The sequence below is a fragment of the Camponotus vicinus genome, unplaced genomic scaffold, assembly GCF_025532165.1.
Source record: "Camponotus vicinus isolate PSW18456_S1 unplaced genomic scaffold, iyCamVici1.0 SCAF_2, whole genome shotgun sequence".
Taxonomy (NCBI): domain Eukaryota; kingdom Metazoa; phylum Arthropoda; class Insecta; order Hymenoptera; family Formicidae; genus Camponotus; species Camponotus vicinus.
In genome coordinates, this window is record NW_028141956.1 from 4,047,578 (window position 1) to 4,066,031 (window position 18,454).

The following is an 18,454-nucleotide window of genomic DNA, read 5'->3' on the forward strand; positions in this document are numbered from 1 at the left end:
GCAACAACCGGCGGACGCGGTAGGCGTGCACTCGCTGTCTTCGACGCCGACAATGTCGTACTTTTAGCCGCAGCTGCGCCGAGTAACGTATAAAAGTTTAATAAGTGAGTTGTCTCGGAACGGCCACGTTTGCAAACGCGAGAAAACGTGAAAAATTTGCTATGAAAATGTGAAAAATTCGCGATTCGTGAAAAAATGTTGACAGCTCGACAGACTACTCGCATGTAAATGACAATTAAAATTCATCGAACGAAATGCACTCAAGAGATGTTTTTTTGAACATTTCTCTCTAAAAAATGCAGAAATTTTAAAAACTAATGATATTGAAATTAATTATATTGAATTTTAATTTAAACAATGGCCATTCTCTCCACCACATGATTTAAAATATTCTAGTAATATAAGAAAATTTTTCTCATATTTGTAATATCAATAGAATAATGTTTTTTTTAATCATGTATATATTAGTTTTTGCTAATTGAAAAAAAGGACTAATTTGAAAAATTCTCTATTTAAAAGAAAACAATATAAAAATTATTATTATTATTATTATTAATTATTAGCAAATTAGAAATTATTATTTATTATTATCAATTATTATTAAATTAGAAATTATGAAATAATAATATCGTTATGCGTCTGTTTTATAATCATAATCGGTTTTTTTTCTTCTTTCTGATACTAGGATTAAACCGGATGGAAATGAGGAAGCGTCGGCGGAATTTTATTCCGCTCCTTTTCACCGATTCGCGAATCATTCAAAACGCGACGGAACTTCACATTCGTGTCGAAAAATCGATGCGCGTTACTACGTAAGCGCGAGCGCGCGATTAACTTATTCATTCTGTCATTATAACGGCTTAATAATAGAGACCGATCTTCACGGCGGTCTGACAAGTGTCACGAGGAATTAACCGGATACCTTCGCGCGAGAAATAGAAAGACGGTCGGATAAGGCTTATTAATTAATTAATTAATTCAATAAGAAACTTAACACATCCGCTGTAACGCGAATCGGAATCTGCACTTTGTCGGAATTGGCTTTTTATAGCAAGCCGATATAGAATTTACCGGAAGTACGAATATAATTCCTACAAAATGATGGGCGCTAAATTGCCAAGTCCTTATTCACGGGTTCATATATATTGTGTTTGAAAATCTAATTCGATACTAAGCTAATATACTCCGCCGTTTTCTTTCTCTTATTTTTACGTATCTGATATATTTCGGAAATCAGGCAAAAAATATAGCGATTCGATTATCGAGTCCAGCGCAACTCAACAATTGATCTTACAAGAGGAAGAAGATGGAAACTTTTTTCTCAAAAAAATAATATACTCACATGCCCATGTCTGTCCATGTCATTGTTAGTGAGCTTGACTTTTTCGAAGGAGACGACCTGCTTTCGGAGCTGTTCGCCTGTGAAAGGTGAATCCGGATGGACGTAGAGCCGGGCTGGCGCCGGCGGATCCGCCTTTCCGGCCACCAACCAGCAGCTCCTATGATATGCGTATCGATACCTCTTGTTGTCAACCGGCACGATGTCCATCAGGACCGCGTATCGACTGTCCGCCTTCAGTCCATTGAATGAAACGCGACATGTCGGAAACATTCGTCTGCGCAAACACAAAACATTTTGTTAGTTAGTACAAAAAGTCCAAAATTCAAAACAAATTTAAATGCTTTGTTTTTAAATATTTCCAAATGTTTGCAATCATCAGACTCGTTGCTTGTTAATTTTTATCAAATAGTAATTTTTATTAATTTTTATTAAATTTCTTGCAAGAGAAAGAGAGAGAGAAAAAATGAAATATTTCCAAATGTTTGCAATCATCAGACTCGTTGCTTGTTAATTTTTATCAAATAGTAATTTTTATTAATTTTTATTAAATTTCTTGCAAGAGAAAAAGAAAGAGAAAATACAATTTTTTATTATTATATAATTTTCACTATCATTAATTAAATTGAAATTTTCAAAACTATTCTTAACTTATATAAGCTTCCAAAAATTTCCAAACGATTTCATTCAATTTTATTTTGTGAAACAGTATATAATTTTCCTTTTAGACAGTATAAGTCAAATTAGCTAAACTTTAATTAATTTGTCGTCTTTTCTAAAACAGAAATTTTTGAGATTTTCAATAAAATAGAAGAGTTGCATTTTGGTAATCAATGATCTGAAGAGATTCGCGATAATTTTAGAATTGATCTGTTCACGGTCATCAACGTATGGTGTACGAGAAGAGAATGGAACGGAAAAGAGGGGGGACGAGAAGGGGGCGATGGGCCCGGATTCGCGGTTAGAGGCGAGGGGGTCCGCGGGGACCCGGGACCTGGCGTGAATGTTTTGCCTCGGAGGCCAAACATTAATACCGTGTCGGGCCCCCCGCTGTTCGACCACTAAAACGCGGGGACACCCGCCGATCTTATCTACGTCTTCTCCTCGGTCCTTGTCGACTCGGTATGCATTCATCCTGCCAGCGCCACGAGTGTGAGTAATGCTTTTATTTATCAAGCCGTCTTTTGTTAATGAATTGAACGAGGGGGAAGGTGGGACCTCACCCTCGCACCATTCCGCCTCTGCCTCTCCTCGTCCTCATTCGTACCTGATTTTTAACCCTTCTCCCCTTTCGTGCGACCATTTCTCTCGTGACGCGAGCACAAGCACCGAAGATGCTTGTGATTTTTTTCTCACAGGCGGATTATCCACCAAATTCCCACTTCACGTGAGAAAACGTGGCTTTATACAAGACGTGAAAACTCAGCAAAAATAGAAATTCTTAAAAAACATATGTATAAGGATAAAATATAAAAATTCTATCCCGATTATTAAAGAAAATTTAAATTGCACATTTTCTGCTCTCTTTCTCTTTTTTTCTGAAGGAAATAAAATGTCTTTTAAGAATTAAAAATATTAATATTATTTCATAACGAATCTCTTCTAAATTTACTTTGCGGTACAAATTGCGCAAAATTGTCAAGTTTAAAAATTTAAATGGAACACGTGAACGAAAAAGTAGAATTCTGCTTCATGAAATTTTCCATAAATAGCGAAAAACATAATGGAAGGAAGAGAGAAGGGGGGTTGAAGCGAGCTCAAAGAAGGGGAATTTCGGGCTGCCTAGTGGTGGAAAGTCTAAGGGACGATAAGGGGCGTAAGTTGACGGCTGAAGGGAGCGACGACCAGCGTCTCTGAGACACAGATCTAATTACCGACGCACGAGTAGGCGCGCACCCGGCTGAAGGAACGCGAATCCCCCCGTCTCCTCTTTATAGGGGGGAATAAAGAGCAGGGATGTTGCCCATCGTGGCGGGCAATTAGGCGCGCGTCGGCCGCGTCGTCCCTCCCATCTTTTCCGCCTCCTTTCGCTTCCGGAGTTTCCCAGTTTTCTCGAGAATCCATTCAATGTTATCCTCGCACTCCATCTTACTTCCGTCCAGGACCGGCGCACGCGACTCCCTTTGTAAAGATCTAACATCTCCGTTTCATTCACACGAAAAAATATTTAGTGAATATTATATTAAAAAATTTATAAACAAAAATTTAATTCTAGTATAATGAATCTGAACGTAATTTTTTTTGTAATGATTTAGTATTGAATATTAAATATATGTTGGTATTAAATACTGAATATTAAAATAGCAATAAAATAAAATTCACAGCAGGTGATGGGAAAATATTTTTATTAAATCTATATCATCTGTATCTTAACAAAAATTCTTCTTATAATTCTAAATATAATATATTCCAATTATCTTAGAAATATCGAATTTCACTCCACCATTAACTCGTTCTAATCCACCGCATTGATATAAAGGATTATTTGCCATGGCTTTCGATAGTTAACTTCGCGTCCAATGTTAGCATTTCCGTCGTTAAGTCGGAGATATATGTTTGAGAAGGTGTGGTATATCGCGAGTCGAGAGATGAACGCGAACATAAAACTTTTCGGATTGCCTTCCGCGAAGAGGTAGAGGCAGCCCTGAGAGATCCCCCCAGGACTTCTCTCCCCTCACAGTGTGATCCCACTCGAATCCTCACGCCTTCGGTCGCCACCGCTCGTCCCAAGGACCCTTATAAACTGGCATAAGCTCGCCCGGTTTCTACACCGACCCGACTAATTGACTGACGGTCAATATAGCAATTTAACCCGCCGCTTGCCACCAGCTCGTTCCCTGCTTTTTATTCTCCTTTTTCCATCTCTCCCCTCTTTCTCTTCCCGGACCTCTCCCCCTTTCCATTCCTGAGGTAATCCCGACTCTTTCACAGTTTTGTATTACTTTGCCCGGTATATTTGTGTGTACTTTTATCCTTTTATTTGTACAATGCGCCTTGCATTATGCTACTTTCTTATTATTCGCAGTTGAATTTGTTTACTTTTAAAGAGGATTCTTCTTATGGATAGAAATGCGTGTTACATATGTATATATTTAAGCTTACGTTTCATATAATCAACTACTTTTCTTGCATTTTTAATTCTGAATCAATAGAAGCTTTGTATACACATATCCAAGTTCAATCTTTACTCTCCTTCCCTCTCTCTTTCCCTCCTTTCCTCTCTTTCTCTCTCTTGCCAATCTATACTATGTCTATAAGTTTTTTTATTATGATGTTATTTATTATATATACGATTATATATTAACATTTGTCAAATAATGTCTATTTAAAACAGATAATTGCATCGTATAATATTTCGCCGACATTTTAAAATCAAATTATTCCTTATAAATAAAAATTATAGAAATAATTTTTGAAATAAAATAAAAACATTTTGTATTAAATTTTGAAAACAACTTGATTATTATCAAAACAGTGGCAAAATTTCTGACATTTTCTAGATGGTTGTTTTATATTCCGATTTGTTTTTCATATTTTTAATATTGTACTTTTTATATTATACAAAATTTAAAAAAGATTAGTCACAAAAATTTTGAAGTTTTTTTTTGTGTTTCATGACTTGATTGAATATAATACTATCCTCCCTCCGGTTTCCCTGCTCAATTCCCGCAATTAAAGGATCGTAATTTCAATGCGATTAGAACGCTTGCTTATGTTTCGGTATAACGTGTCAGGCGAGTGACAGCTTGCTCAGGGTAACGACACCTCTCGCCCTAAACCTAGTCCGTTTCTATCGTCGGGTTCCCCTCGGGAATTTCCGTGGGTGTCGTGTCGTGACCCGTAGCGGGATGTGATTGAGTTTGCAGTGACGTCGCCCCGGGAGCGACGGTGGTTTCGGGACGAGAATCGAAAGGGTGAGCGGCCACGAGTAATGAGAAAGAGTCAATCGCTTCGACGTTGTCCAGGAGGAATCCAACCTGCGATGCATTAGCGGGATACATCGTCTCGAGGGAGTTTCCCAGGGCATCTGGTTGCCTCGGGGATCTCGCTTACCCCCCTCGAGAGAAACTGAAATTGTTTCCGCCTGCGATCCTTCGATTAATCGCGTTGCGAAACATACTTGTCTCTCTCGATCTCAGTCTCATTGTCTCGGAATAAAATAATCATTTCAAACTCGAAAATATCAATGCATGATGTATTGAATTTATTACATTATTACGTCAACTTCGACATTCGCCAAAGTAATCGCAAATTGCGAATAAAGTTTATGTGAATTACCGAATCATATATTATGCAATATAGAATTACGTAACGTAAAAAGTGGTCTTAAAACTTGAAGGATTATGTAACATAAAAAGTTGTTTTGAAATTTGAAATCGTACAATATTGAAAAAATGATTCAACGTCTGTAATTAATGAATACCAAATTCGAATTTGAAAGCAACTATCACTTGGCGATCATCGCTCGCGCGATTAAAATTTATCGACATCCACATGAAGTGCCTCCGGTGTTATCGTCGGTGCCGATAAATAAATCAGCATGACAATCCAAACATCAATCATTCTCTCAAACAACGGAAGTTGATAATTTGAAGTGACCTTACCTGCCAGTCTTTGTGATGATCATCTCCGTGCCGAGCTCATTGAATTTATCCCAGAGGTCCTTGGTCTCCAGGTGGCAGGCCACATGTTTCAGTTCCTCGCAATTCGATCGCTCCTGAAGTAGCGGATTCACGACCGGCGAGGCGCCCTTTCCACTCGTACTTCCGGTATCGTCCGTTTCCGGCTCGTCCTCCGCATTGATCGTCTCCGGAACCGGCGGAGCACCGCGGACGACCCCAGAACCGCTAGCTTCCCTTTCTGCAATTCACATTTTTACAATACATGAATTTATTATATATGCAATATGTATTAAAGAATTCAACAAAAGCGTAAAAATAGAATTCACATAAAATATCTGTCATATTAATATCGAATTATCCTTCAGAATATTACTCGTCTGACAGTATTATAAATTTTATAATCCATCTTACAATTGGTTTTTATTTAGCGCGTCGCCATCTTAAATACGCAACCGGAAACGACGAGAAGGAAACCGCTTCCGGTATAAAAATCGACCCGATATAAAAATCGAGGATCATTAAAAGCGTAGTGAAACTCCATTTCGAGAGGAGGCGAAGTCGAGAACTTAAGGACAAACATTTATCACTGCCGTGTCATTGACGCTCGTTTTTATCCGTTCAGCCGTAGTCACTAAAATAGCGTACGACGTACGGGAGAGTTAACGTGAATGAACCGCGGCTGATGAATATTTAAGAGCCACGTTCAATTACAGTTATATCGTGCCGCCGTTCCCAGTTTCGCGACGACGACATTCGCCTTGTGTGCCGCGCACTTTCGCCGCTCGCGCGGCGAGCGAAATTAAAAACGAGGCTCGTTCGTCGATTCGTAATTTACGATGGGAGGCCCCCCATTACCGCAAATTATTATTAATTTCGTCCGATGGAGCCGCGCATTGCGATAACTCGATTCTAAATTACGTATGACAAGCCTTGGCGTCGATTAATATCTTTCTCTCCGTACGCTTTTACGCTTGTGCCGCGCATCCTACTTTTGCGCCGGCTCTGTATAAAGTTTTCGTGACTTTGCAAACTTACTCGCGAAAGAAGCGCGCGTTTACGTATGCATAGACGTTTAATGAAAAATCGTTTTTCTGACGCGCCATTATTTACCGCGCCTTCTGATGACTCTATTAGCGGAATAATGAAGAAGAGGAGTGTCTCTCCGATTAAGATTTTAATCAGAAATTAAATGAGTAGTGAGAAGTTGAAAATATAGTGGACGGGACATGCACGATACGTCAATATAATGTTTTCCAAATTGCTTGAATTATGTATCGTGAGAAAATCTCTCTCTCTTTCTCTCTCTCTTGATAGATAAAAATAGAATTAAAATAATGATCTACGCGATAGATGTTTCATATACTTTAATTAATCTAGAATTTAAATGATATATTTCTTCCCCTCTGAAATTATTAAGATGATATCGATATTATGTTTTTATTATGTAGTGCGGAAATGAGATTATATCGATACGAATGTGTCAAAAGCACTTGAGAGATATAGCAAACGGAGGCTAGATTCTGAGAAACTCTCGTTGATTAAAATAAAACTTGTGTTGATTAATGCTTCAAATTAACTCGGAGACGCCACGTTATTGAAGCATTTTATTTCGCGTAGATCGCGCTAATCTCTCGCGTTTACACGCAAATGTTACACGCACACCGATGTAACACATTGCAGCACTGTGTACAGTTCTGTGCCATTCAATCACATCGACGTAAATCTAAGCGTAATCCATTTGGCAGTGCTTATAGGTATCCAGTTATCGATGATAATATATCGTCGGTTGCCGCGATAAGCGAGTTCCTTCAGCATCGCAATCGATTATAAATAATGTCGCGAAGAATAAATAATTCCGCGCGAGAGAAGCCGGCCTTACAATTATATTATGCAGATTGTATTTCCGATTTTAATGACGCAAGGGAAAAGTAATCGGCTGATAAAACGACGTATTGCCGCCGACGGTGATTAATTGTTACGCCACGACACTCGGGCACAGGAAGTCGAGCTCTCTTTTCAAGATGCACGCGAATTTCTATAGGATGTTCTCAACGACATTACTTTACAAATGGAAAAAATGTAAAGGATTAAATACGTTTTAACTTTAAATTTAAATTATTGTTGAGATAAAATTAATCGTAAGTAGATAAATCGAATCGAATAATTTAAATTAAACCAAATTGATTTCGTAAAGAATAAAATAAATCTTTTACAAAATACTACGTGATTTATATGAGTTCTGCGTCAATAAAAATATTCTCAAATGCGTTCTTTGATAAATTCGGACGCAATTTTTCGAGCTTCTCCGATAAGAAGAGATTCCACGCGGTTAAAACTTATTATAACTTATTTATAACTTCTTAATAGTAACACGAGAGAGAGAAAGGGAAAGAGAGATCAGCATCTGCCATTTTAACAGATCCCTTCTTGGCGTAATTCGCGGACACGTATTTACCACGTGCGCCTCCGCCGAGTGCGTTTTCATAGTAAGAGCCACCGTTGTACCCGGGAAACCGTAATAAACTTCGTAATGGGCAGTTACGAAGTACCGACTTGGCCGATATGTCAGGTGCTGGCTATCAATTTTGCACGTTGATGCCGCGCACGAGGAATTAATTGTCCATTCGGCGCCGGAATCCGGCGTCAATATTATGGCCTCGCCATTTTCCCGCTTTTCTCTCCGCGAAAATCCGCAATTGAACACAAGATATGTATTGTAATTATTTGCATATGTATACATTTTCTTTTTTCTTTTTTTTTATCGGGAAAGAATGTGAAAAGAGAACACAACGTTGCTAAAATCATATAGAACAATCAGAAATTAAGCATGGAGCAAAAAGATGGGCAAAGTAAATGTAAATTATTTTCGTAATTTAGTACCAACGATTGCGTGAAATTTCTAACAAGAATTATTTTTTATTATTAAACGAAAACACGTCCTAATATTTCATGATGAATATCTCACGGCAATTTTGATATACATGCTAAAGAGAGAGAAAATATCATATATCGCAATCTCGTAATCTTATTCGAGATAAAAGCTTAGTGATATACAAACGAGGAAGTAACGCGGTGGTAAATAAAATCTCTTGGTTTACCTTAAGTTACTGCAAGTTATAATTTCACGAACCGCCGCTCTTGGCCGGCATCACGCTAATAACGTTAAACTAAAGCAAGCCCCGTCGTAAGTAGATAATTATCCTTTTTCCAGGCGCTACCGCGCGCTTATTATATCGCTCGCCGATGTGTATGACCCGTTGTGCCGTAATCGAGGGAATTAGTCATTTTGCATGTAATAATGTCTGAACCGCGGCGAGAGATGAGAGGAACGACTCTCGAAAACTCTGCGGTATTATTGATCAGCCGCGTAAGTAATTGCCGGTAATACGCATCGCGAATTATCGTTCAACTCGATATGTAAATTAGCCTCACGTCCTTCGACCGTTATTTCACCCCGCATTTACACCACACACATTTTGCGGTAAACGTGACTATTTGACCCACGGCTCGCGATTATCTTTAATCGGGATTTCTATTGAAGAAATACAATTTCAAATGGCTACAATTTAACGCAACTTTTCTCTTTCGCGCAAAATAATCTCCTTCTAGTACAAACCGACATCGTATAAATCATTCAGTAGTCTGTGTATAATTTATAATGCATACCGATTGTTACGTCTTTCTATTTTGTTTCGTGTCCTTTGCTTACGTTGATTAATCCTTCTGCCTTTCGCAAGCAGAAATATAATGTAAAGCAGAAATGTAATATATCATAGAATAAGTGTAATTTTTCCTAGTGTAAGTTTTTGCACTACATTGTCATTTTTACATTACAACGTAAAATGTCGCATATAAATTATGTAAATTATCTCGAGATTATAACATCTAACAATTCGTGTTACATGCATCGCGTTTTTGCCTCTACATGAAAAGCGCATCTTTACAACGTTAACACGCATGATAAATTACACAAGATAGGTATATTGAGATTATCTTTACGAACGTCAACGCATTTATTAAGTCTCGCGATACGAATAGAAAGCGTTTAGCGCCGATCCCTGGTTATTAACCCGTTGATACGGCATCGATTTACGCCTGAGAGAATGTAACGTGTAATTCTAAATTTTTAAACACGATCTGCAGAAGGCTGTATGAGATTAAATTCTTCCCGATGCACACAGTGTGTATCTGAGAATCTTTAATTATAGATTCCTTGTCGAACTCGGAGTGAATTTTTCAAAAAACGTTTCTTAATTAGTTCCAGAGAGAGAAAGATATTTAATTTATTTAAACGTTTTTTTAAAATTCTCAAATATAAGCATCTTAATAACCTCGAAACAAAATTCTGAAAATATCATTGCAATTTTCTGCCACTCAAAAAAAATATTTTTACATAAATTACATATTACATATATTATTATTAAATTACATATATTATTATTAAACATACTATTTAAATATTATATATTCCTATTTTATACATGTATTATTAACGTTAATTTTATGTCAGCAAGTATTGTTTTCCTCGATAATACTTTTCCCAAGTTGTTACTTTGGAAAAATGCTTACCCGTCGAGATAAATGGACCGCTTTGGCAAAGGTTAAGGAGAGTTTGATCCGATAGATCGGGCGGATGTTTACGCAATAGTAAACTCCTCGGCGGCCGCGGCGCATCGCGGAATATTAAGTACGAATTACCACTTGCAATAACAGTAATCTTCATTCGTCGGTCGGCCTTTGGCCGTAAAACGCCGCGGAGAGTCTCTTGCGGTCGCCGGGCTCTGTATTTACGTTGCGCTTCGAGCTCTCGCGGCTGCGCGAACCTTTCAATATAGCAGGATATTTGCCGGTCGACGGGGATTATCCGCACGCAACTCGTCGTTTCCACCGCAAGAGAGCCGATAACCACAAAGCAATAATTAATTACCGTCGGCACCGATACGCCGATTTATCGTCGATTATTACCCGGCGAGAGGGGCTCGCATACACACTTATGTTAGCTGAAATACGTGCTGAACGCGCGCGCGTTTAACAGTCGAAGAAGTTATTTAACAGCCTCGGGATCGAGTATATAAATCCTGAAAGGGCCGATCGATATCGCTTCATTAATACAACTCAGTGGGCGTAGCCGGAATTATAGTTACACCTGCGATAACGTGAAGACGCGGGATTCTCTGTTACGGTGATTACTCTTAAAGTATCGTTTAATCCTCTTTGAAGTTGCGTATTTTAAGCGGTATGCAAGTGGAGAAAATTTATTCCCCTTTTTTTTCAAGACTTGATTTGCTGTTTATTTCTTTGAACCATTGCCAGATGTTTCCACGCACCTGTCATTAATCTTAAATTAATCTAATTAATTTAATATTTATTTAGCATAATATATGTATAAGGACCCATTGCGTAAATAAAAGTAAACCCAAAAATAAAAATTAAAATTAAAAATGCAAATAAAGACCATAAAATAAAAAATATTAAAATATACGTGACCTGTTGATCTCCCATTCCATAATTTTAATTGCAATCATTTCTCATTAACATCTATATGCAAGATTAAAGAGCATCGAGCATTATTTATTTTAATTTTGCGTGCGGGCGAGCTTGATTAGAAACGATAATCACCGACGACGACTCGTATTGCGAAACGTATTATCTCCCAGGAACCTAACATCGCGTGGCCTGAAATCGAGCGTGTTTCTTCGCTTAATTGCGGAGAGGCAGCGGAACGACAAGGGAAACCGAGAATCGGCGTCCTCGGATATATCCGTGATTAAGTTGCCAGCCAGAGTCGCGCGTCTTGACGCGATAAAAGCCCGACATCAGGCGATACACCTGCTGCGTCACGTCGATCGCGAACGAAATACGAGAACCCACCGGTTTTTCGAGACGTCGCCAACGCAAATAAGCCGCCAAGACTGGTGATTTTTGCGAATCTTACGTAACGTAAGCGACGCACGCGACAATCGCGACGTTTCGATAAATCGTCTATTTACTCTATGCCAATTCGGCGGCCATATCCCGTCACATCATCCTTGCATACGTCTTTACATTCATAGAAAATAATAGAATTAAAGTGACAAATCTGAAAAAAAATTATGTTGAAATATTCGTTGAAATATTACGTAATTCATCTAAGGGAAAGTCATCTTCTGCTCTACGATATTTAAATTGCCAGAAAAGTTCTCTTGTTTATCGGAGCAGCCGACTCGTAATTGGAGTAAGCGATTCGGGGACTCACGATGTGTGGTCCGTCATACGTATTTTTATTCGACACGATCTACGACCGTGTTAAACGACTGACGAAACGGATGACGAGCCGCCGGGGTCCGCTTGTCGGGCGAGTCTCTCGCGGCTTTACAGCACTCCGTGAGTGAATTACGGTTGCGAGTGCACGCGCGACCGAGGCGGATCAAAGCGCTCGCGGGACATATTGAAACTGGTCCAGGGCGGGCGACGATCTACGAGGGAAATGAACGCACGGACGAATCTCTCCGTCCCGTTTGAGCGGACGATCGCAAATCGACGCGAACGAATTCGTCGGAATCGCGAGACGTTGCCATCAAATTGATGTCTTCACTTTGAGTTTGATACATGCAACACTCGGTATGCTGAATTGCCGGTTGCCGATTTAGCATCAACTATATGTACGAGAAGTATCGGGAATGATTCTAAAACTTGAGAGAAAAAAAGTACTAATTTTAATCTTTAATTGTTTTAATCTTTAATTTTTAGAAGCCTGGGAGAAAAATACATCTAAACCTGATTTTCAAATAAAGAGTATTTTAAATTAAAAAACTTGTTTTTCTCTTGCACTCCCTCTCTGTTTCTCTAGAGACTAACAATGCAGTTTAACGACAGAAACGAGGGTGACATCGTAAATCCGTTCCAACGGAAGTCGATGTCCGCTCGAGATGACAAGTTTACGAGCGCGCGCGAGTGAATTACGATTGGTCACCGAAAATCGAAAATATTCGCGGTTGACGGGTTTCACGATATTTTATTAGTCCGTGTATTACGGCCGTTTTAATTTAGCGTCGACGATAACGATTTCGTCTTCACTAATAACGTGAACCGTCCCGGTCTCCCACCCTCCTCCCTCTTCCCGAGGTCTAAATATCTAATTAAGATAGCGAAAAATATATTAAAAACGCTCGCTGGAATTGCGCCGACTCATCGATCCGTCATTAATGAAAAGTAAATTAGCGATATACACCGAGCGTGCGTAACGCGCGATGGGGATGACAGTCGCGAAAGTGTGCGTTTGCCGTGCAACGAGGTAAATTGAGTATTGACGCGCCGTATCTGATCGCGCGCGATAGGAGAACGTCTTCGGGATCGATCAATCAATCTGTCGGCAGATAATTAAAACCGGCACCTTGTTTGTTCGCGAAACGTAAATTAATCTGAGCGTGACGCGGTGCGTTCCTTCCTCGTTCGTCGAAGACGACGTACTTTTGCGTCGCGTCCGGAGTACGCAAAAAATTGATTACGCCATTCGACGTCTCCACTTTGCGTCAACATACGCGAGACATCTTGTTCTACGATAAGAGATTGAGGTCTTTTTAAATAATCAAGAGATGGAGGATAAAAACAATGCGCAAGTTTGAAATTAAATGTAATAGTGATGTATTTGTATACAAAAGATACTTAAGAAAAAGATAATAATTTGATAATAATTTGTAAAATTAATTATATATATGTATAAATTAATTATAGAATGAATGAATGTTATATTTTTTACTTTAATCTTAGAGAGATCCTATCTTTGATAAATATACGTCTAATAAAAAAGTATATATATGAAAAGAGATAATTCTGTTTGAAGATATATTTATGTTTCTTACATATATGATGCGTCTAATGGAAATTATCTTTATTAACGATAGTCTTTGGCAAACTTAAAAATCTAATTCGAGATTGATAAAAAGAAGGAAATTATGTGAGTTAGCAACATATAAAAGAAACTGCGATTTAGAAGAATGTAATGAGTGCAATAGCTTCTTAATCTATTATTGAGATCAAGATTGGTAATAGACACAGTCATTATATTAGTTATCACGAGTAATTTATAACACGTTATAATATTAACATGTTAAAAGTAATATTTTTTAGACGAAATTATATAAAATAGTTTATAAAAATGTTCAAGCTCGAAAAACCTGAAATAAAATTCTTCCAGAATGGCATATCGAGAGTTTGTCTATTCAGACTCTTTTCAAGTCTACATTTTATCCTCTAATGTTAAAATAACTGATTATGAATATCTGATTGTTCGCACAAAAATATGAAAACCGATAATGGTCAAGAGATAACGCTCTGTCACTTTAGCAAACCGCCGACACGTCGAAAGGAAACGCGATTGGCATGGATTGGTAAACCGAGCGAATCGGTCGAGTCTGCTCTCGTGCGTCTTTCTCGCGTTATACATATCTCCTCGATATCACCGCGGAACGAGCGTCAACGTGGCAAGAAGGCGCTAACAAATGTCGTTCGCGCCTCGTATTTCAAGCACTGTCATTTGTACGTTCTCGACAGAGGTAACGAAGTGACGATGACTTCGACGATTCCTTCGTTTTCTCTTCCCCGAGCCCGCCTCTCGTTATTATGATATTGAACCGGTCCTCTCCGCGAATTGTCCGCCGTAATCGTCGAGTCATTTGAGCAACGCACTCATGCACGATCAGAACTATAGTCGGATGTGAACAATTAAATCATTTGTTGCAGCTACATATTTTACAATTCGATTATTTAGTTTTATGTACTGGATAATTTTTTTTATTTTTCAAATCAATGGTACTATTGTCAGAGAAATAGAATATTTCAAGGTACACCATCAAGAAGATTATGTATGTATTACAAGTTGAATTTCCATTATTCTTCAACAACCCCTAATTATGAATGGCAATTTTCCAATGTTCCGGTTATCCAGGAACTGGAGTACATAATCGATAGCCTAATCATCGGCAAAGTTTCGCAAGACAGACGGAAAGAGACAAGTCTATGATTTCGGAGCGTACAAATCAATCAGTTTTACCCGAGTGAGAACGCAGCGTGTAATTGCAACTGAACGAAGCATATCGTCATCGTTCGATCCTCGCCGATGCTTTCCACGAACGGTTTCCGTAGCCTGGAAAATCGACCGATCGCCTTGTCATTATCGGCAATTTGCAAAACTATCGGAATGGAGGAATGTGAATGTAATCTCGATGCACGCCTCTCTAATAAGTACATTCTTACCTTACGTTTCGCCTTTCGAAAACGACATTACGATCGTCCATTTCCACACAAATGTCGTTGTGACATAATGCCAACCGCGAAATCTTATCTAATAAATTAAATATAATATCTGTATATATCGATAAATGAAATAATTACATTTATATGTTATTTATTTCTCAAAATTTGAATTAGATATAAGAATATTATATATGTGTTAAATTTCAATTTATAATTCTTGAATAAGCATTAATGTAAAAATTTCGAGTTCACTGTAATCGACTGAAAAAGTATAGCTATCGATCAAACATCATTCCATGACATTTCAATGACGTTTTCATGACATTTCGAAGAAATAACTCCGAGATCGTCATCACATTTCATATTGAATTCGAAATATAATTCGTGCAATCTTCGCATCAAGATTGAACACGCTTTGACCATTCGTAATAAGGGAGCATAAACTTATACATAGCATGAATTTTATATCGTCAATGTTCGCGCTTGTCAACGAAACGCGTTGACTCGATCCCAGCGATATATCTCGCTCGCGAGAAGGAGCGAATCGCCGAGACCACCTCGGAGTGGAATCGTCAATCCGCTTCAGATGAGAGGAGCGTCTCCAAACTCATCGTATCCGATGCCCGTCCGTGTCAATGATCGTTTAAGTATCCGGACCAGGTGGGTGAACCACGAAGTTGTAAGTGGGACGACACGAAAAAGGTATATAAATTAGATAAGTGCTGTCTGCACTCTTGGTTGCAGTCAACATTTTGTCTCGGCTCGTATAAAAAGATATTCATTAATGATTCAAATAAAGAGAGTAAAGATAGATTTGTATACATGTGAATGCGTATTATATCTTTATATTACTTCTGTATTATTTATTTACTATGCGAGTAATTTTTTTAACGTTCTAAAGTAAATGGTGAGAGAATACTAGTAATAGGCTAATTCAATGAATGCAATCATTTATACCAATTAATTATTTTCTAATTTCCTTTTGGTTATATAATAAATTTAACAATATATTTGTAATTAATATTAAACAATATATTTTCAATTTATAATTAAATATATAATATTTAAAACTTATCGTTCTTATATTTTTTAATCGCAATTATATTCGCAATAACGAAATTTATATATTTCATTATTTTTGTCAATTTTACAAAATATGTATCTTCATTTCCGTCTTCGTCAACGCTTCGCTTTGCAAAGATACTCGAGTTCGTCCCACCTGTTCCCTTCTCAGTTCGACCGGTCGTAACTTCGCGCTCGGCCGAGTAGCTTCCCGCTTAACTAAGTCATTGGCTATTTATTACGGTTGACACTCTGATGAAACCCTATACGTGTCCCCGTGACTCTTTTATTTTCGCCGTGCTTCGACTCGTGAAAACGAGCTACCGTTTATTCCCGGGGACCCGGGAATTAACACGCTCCCAGCATCCGCTTTGTTCGCATCGTCCGCGAACCCGCCGAGTTTCAATCGAGAATTCGCGAGGCCCCGCAGCTGCGCGGAAAAAAAATTAAAGGACCACGGGCTTAAGGGCCGGCGATTACTCAAACGCAAACCCTCCAGTCCTGCGAGCATCGTTCGCGAAATCAATTCGAAGAAACTCGGCAACGGTAAATGTCAAGTTTGTTAAAATTTTTCACCATGTTTTTTCGTTACATTTATGTGATCTGAATGAGAAGTTTTAAAAATGAAACTTGGACTTGTTGACGTATTGAATAAAATATAACACGTTACGTTGCGATATCGACACAAAATAAGGATTCCTGAAAAACCTCATATCGTGTTATCTTTATATTTGACATTTCATAACATATTTTTTATTCTTAAATATACATCAAAGAGAAATAAAAATCATATTTATTTCTTTAATCATATAAATCTGTCTTCATCAATTCCAGTTTACAAACGTAGGTGAAACAACGTGAAATATTTATAGACGTTTGCTGCTTCTTGTTCCTTACAGTTTCTTTCTTATCACGGTCTTATGAATGCATTATGAATGCCTCCGGGACGTGCACAACTATAAATTCACTGTTGAATATACCACATGTTCTTTCAATAACAAGGAGAAAAATCCGATCCAGGCCCGAATTCGGCCGCGCGTATCTTTCGTATCGTGTTTTCGTCGATCCGGCTCGGGCAAAACTCAAACAAACTCCGGCGAGATAACAATGTTAAATGTTAAGCGCGGGGCCGATAGCGAGCTTAATCTCGGAATTATGCCCGCTGAATACCGGTTTTCCTTCGATACGTAACAACATCGGATTTAACGCAAATGTTCGACGGGGCCGATAGTAAAAATAAATCTCGACTAACGGCCGTCGATTCCATCGTTCGACGACGCACGGTACTTTCCTCGTTTTAACATCTCATTTAAATTTCTCGCCCGCAAGCGAGCGAAGGTGCAAGAAAACAAACGTCGGCAAACAACGGCATCAAGCAGCACGAGGGCCATCCCGTACAGATTTACATAAGGACGCAGCCGTGACACATAAGCGTATCCACCAATGAAACGTTCGATCTAAATCGTTGTATTGTTTTCGAAAACTCATACTGTGACATTTGATGTTAACATTCGCATTGTGCTCTCAAAGTCGTTCTACACACAGTAAAAAATAAAATGTTAATTATAACATTTTTCACATGTCCCGAAAAATCCACTCTAAATTTTAAGTTAAAATAACTCATTCGTCGTATGTTACTTATTGGCAAACTAAAAATGTTAAATAATTGATACAATATTTTACATTTATTTTTGTTATTGTGACTTTAAGTGTAATGTAAAAATAACATACAAATTAATTAAAAATTACATGAAAAAATAGTTACAATAACTCGTAAGAAATGTTGAGGACATTAACATATAATAGTAATTATTTTAATTTAAATTATTTGTAATAGAAACATTTGATTTTAGTAAATTTGATTATTTTTGTATGTCAAAGTTCAAGATTATTTAAAGATTCACTTTAACTTTTCTTATAATATTAAACTGACTTTAAGACATGTTGATTGTTTAAAAATGATTATGTCAAAAATACTCAAAATAATATTCCATTTCTAAGAGACATATACAAAGTGTTAAATTATGAAAGTGACAAATGTAACACATGAAAACGTTATCTATATGTTATAAAAATAATAACATATAGATTGTATGTTAATTTTACATTCAAGTACTAATCAAAGCGTGGTAACACAAGAAAATTTTAACACATGAATGTACAATTTTTTACTGTGCATTAATCGCAAACAGCCAGT

The 18,454-nt window shown here is 37.8% G+C and overlaps 1 protein-coding gene across 2 annotated transcripts in view; it reads right to left on the reverse strand.

Annotated features, from left to right (window-relative positions):
• LOC145966541 (uncharacterized) overlaps positions 1 to 18,454 on the reverse strand; it is a 48,834-nt gene that overhangs the window by 20,827 nt on the left and 9,553 nt on the right. For both annotated transcript variants that reach the window (XM_083090657.1, XM_083090656.1), the window contains exons 2-3: positions 5,944 to 6,199; positions 1,343 to 1,616 (exon numbers count right to left, since the gene is read on the reverse strand). In XM_083090657.1, coding sequence (XP_082946783.1) covers positions 1,343 to 1,616; positions 5,944 to 6,199 — 530 coding nt within the window. The remainder of the gene's footprint in view (positions 1 to 1,342; positions 1,617 to 5,943; positions 6,200 to 18,454) is intronic.